The sequence below is a fragment of the Vollenhovia emeryi genome, unplaced genomic scaffold (genome assembly GCF_000949405.1).
Source record: "Vollenhovia emeryi isolate VEMERY1.0 unplaced genomic scaffold, V.emery_V1.0 DF940334.1, whole genome shotgun sequence".
NCBI classification, from domain to species: Eukaryota; Metazoa; Arthropoda; class Insecta; order Hymenoptera; family Formicidae; genus Vollenhovia; species Vollenhovia emeryi.
Window position 1 is genome coordinate 6,113 of NW_011966032.1, and position 3,312 is coordinate 9,424.

Sequence of the window (3,312 nt, forward strand, 5' to 3'; positions counted from 1 at the left end):
AACATTCATTACATGTTACAATGTTCCGAATTCAGTGCAATATTCTATGTGATATTCGGTAGCGCCGATTACTTGTGATAGACACAGTGTCATACCACGCATTGTATTATACTCTCCAGCGTTAGCACTCGGGGGGGAGTGTGTGGCGACTCGACTCGCCCATCTTTACTACGACGTATTTCATGGTCGTTGGTGGCGCTGTCCGAGCGGGACAGGTATTGTAACAGTCGTTCCTCTCAGCTCGCACGATCGAGATCGGCCAACTCGACGTGCAGCTATAATAAAGTATATTCTTTTCACATCTAAAAGTGAGTTACATCATTAACGCCTTAGCACAAATAACCAGCCCCCGATACAAGAAGTTCTGTGGCACTTCTGCCGGGGCTGCTGAATCTATCTAAGCCCACAATACTATGTTTATGTTTCGGGTCGCCCGTCGCTCGCGCTCGCTGCCGCACTCGCAGCCCGCGCCGCGCTTGCCGCCCGCGCCGCGCTCCCCGCCACGCCTAGGTTTTTTCCCACCACGGTGTATCTCGCGCGTCGCTCCACCTCCCCCGCTCATCAATCGATTTTTTTAAATGCCTTCCGAGTCCGGCCTACCGTCTCCTGCATCCTCATTCGCTCAAACGTGTAAATTAATTACTCGATAACTATTGTTACTTTTGTACCGCGGCACATGACATTTCTCCTTAGTTTAACCCAATCTACCACTATTTTCAAGTTGGCTACTTTTGCATCAGACACCCTGTATAACGTTCGAGAACTTTACTGTTGGCAGCGAATCATTTTTACATAACCTTGTATTTATTGACCTTGTAGCGACTGACTACGGAAATAATGTATCATCATAACGTCTCCTCGGTTTTCAGCAAATCGGTCTTATACAGGGTGTCCCAGACCACCCGTATCAGCCAAATATCTAGAAATCCGAGAACGGCAGATAAAACGTTTCAGACGAAAGTTGTTTGATTTGAAGGAGGACATAAGATGGTGTCATTGGTTTGACCTTGAGTAAATGTACCAAGGTCATATGAAGTTCAACTTTGTTTCTTAAAATGGAACCCCCTATGTTTTATTAAGCTATCTTTTTGTGTTGATTAATTTGAACAACTTTTGTCTGAAACATTTTTTTATTTTCCTAATATTTTTTTAGATATTCAAACGAAACTTTATAACTTTTTCAATATTTAACTTACGATATCTCAATAACTATTTGTCGGAAGCAAAAGTGGTACAGGACTTTTTGACTTCACTTGGTCTCAACACTATGCCGTTACAATAGTGCCTCAACTTTTGTCAACTTTATAACTTTGAAAGCTCTAAGAAGATCACTCAAGATCCGGGCATGACCCAGCCGGTAAAGGCAAGATCAGCAAATGACCCAGCCGGTAAAGGCAAGATCGGCAAATGATCCATCCGGTCAAGGCAAGATCGGCAAATGATTCAGCCAGGGATGTATGGCTAGATGTGATTAGGCCTGGTGTTCGTAATGTTTTTTCTTCAATACAAGCAAGTACTCTTTTCTCGAAATTATTTGTTGCACGAAGAATTTCATCAGCGTCTAGAGAACGAATAGCGTCGCGTATTCTACGAATCATATCATCTCTTGTTGCAGGACGTTCGCGGTATCAGACAATATCTTTTACTCTTCCCTACAAATAGTAATCAAGAACAGTAAGGTTCGGCGATCGTGGTGGCCAATGATGTGGACCATACTTGCTTATCCATCTATTTGAAAACATATCGTTCAATCGTTCACGAGCAACTCTAGACGTATGCGCTGGGCATCCATCTTGCTGAAAAAGCATGTTTAGGCGCAATTGTAAAGGAGTATTTTCAAGCTAGAGCGGAAGATCATTTTCAAGGAAATTGGCTTAGCGAACACCGTTTAGGTCATGTTCAAAGAAAAACGGCCCAACGACATGTTTTTCAATAATTCCGCACCAAACATTAACTTTCCAAACATGTTGGTGATCAATTTCTCGGAACCAATTAGGATTTTCTTGTGCCCAATAACGACAGTTTCAAGTATTTACAGATCCGTCACTTTTAAATGTGCTTTATACAGGGTGTGACAGCATAACTTCCTTTTTTCAAAACTTAATAAAACCCATTGTATGAATCAGAAAATTTTACTTTGTTTTTTATAATGTAGGCACATACATAAAGTTTTGTTTTACTCAGTTTTGAAGATCAAATCAGGTAGGTGACGTCCCCCATTCTCCATACACTGAGTAAACCGATTTCTGGCGTTTGTCATGACTCCTGCCAGCATAGCAGGCGTTATGTTGGCAATTTCTTCCTGGATATTGGTCTTCAAATCTTGTAGGGTCCTTGGACGGTTCACATAAACACGGGATTTCAAAAAACCCCATAGAAAAAAATCACAAGGGTTCAAATCGGGAGAGCGGGCCGGCCACTTCGAGAATTGAAGTCACGTTCAGAAAGTTCCTGCACAATTGCCATCTTGTATGGATGGAAACGAAGATCATCATGAAGAATTCTCCTCACAGAACGATCGGAAAATCCAAGGGCAGACGCATGTTTGCGCGCAGAACGCCGTGGTGATCGCAACATTGAAGCTCTCACTGCCTCAATGTTCTCAGGTGATCTAATGGGCCGAGGGACTCCAGTTCTTCGTCTTGTCGCACTTGCAGTTTGTCTGAACGTAGTGACCCACGTAACAATTGATTTCCGGTCCGGGACAGAGGCCAACGGGGCTAAATTAAAGCGATTCCGAAAGGCGCGCTGGGTTGCGATCACAGAACATCCGCTCGAAAAGTAGGCCTCAACGGCAAACGCACGCTCCTCACTGTTTCAACGCATGATGGCGACTGAACTGTGTCGGGACAAAACTTTATAGTACCGCCTCTCGAACGTGACCACTAGCGCTCCGCTACGACATCAACCGACTAAATGGCGCACATTTTAAAAAAGGAAGTTATGCTGCCGCACCCTGTATAATAAAATAAAATTTTCTGATGAAAGTTCCGCGGTTGTTGTCGTATCCCTTTGCAAAATTCAAGTCTGTATCTAAAATCAGCAATCGTCAATGTTTGGTGAAGAGTCATTCTGTACGGATGCAGTTTGTTTTCATGAAAGATCCGCCAGATAGTGTTACGACTAATACCAGAATCTCTTTCTGTACGCCTTAATGAATCGTGGGGATGCAATTGAACGGATGCAAGAATCTCCGGCGCCCTTTCGTCCCTAACTGGGCGTCGAATTCGTCTACCTTTATTGTAATCTGGTTGAATAATACCTTTATTGGTAATTCGTTTAGCTAAGCGAGAAAAAACATTATATGAGTGA

At 43.2% G+C, this 3,312-nt stretch overlaps 1 protein-coding gene across 1 annotated transcript; it reads right to left on the reverse strand.

The window, feature by feature from the left end:
• Positions 1-1,328: 1,328 nt before the first annotated feature.
• On the reverse strand, positions 1,329-3,071 carry LOC105556106. The gene is given in 2 exon segments (XM_012003180.1): positions 1,329-2,058; positions 2,956-3,071. Coding segments are annotated over 2 exon segments (846 nt in total).
• Between the last annotated feature and the right edge of the window lie 241 nt (positions 3,072-3,312).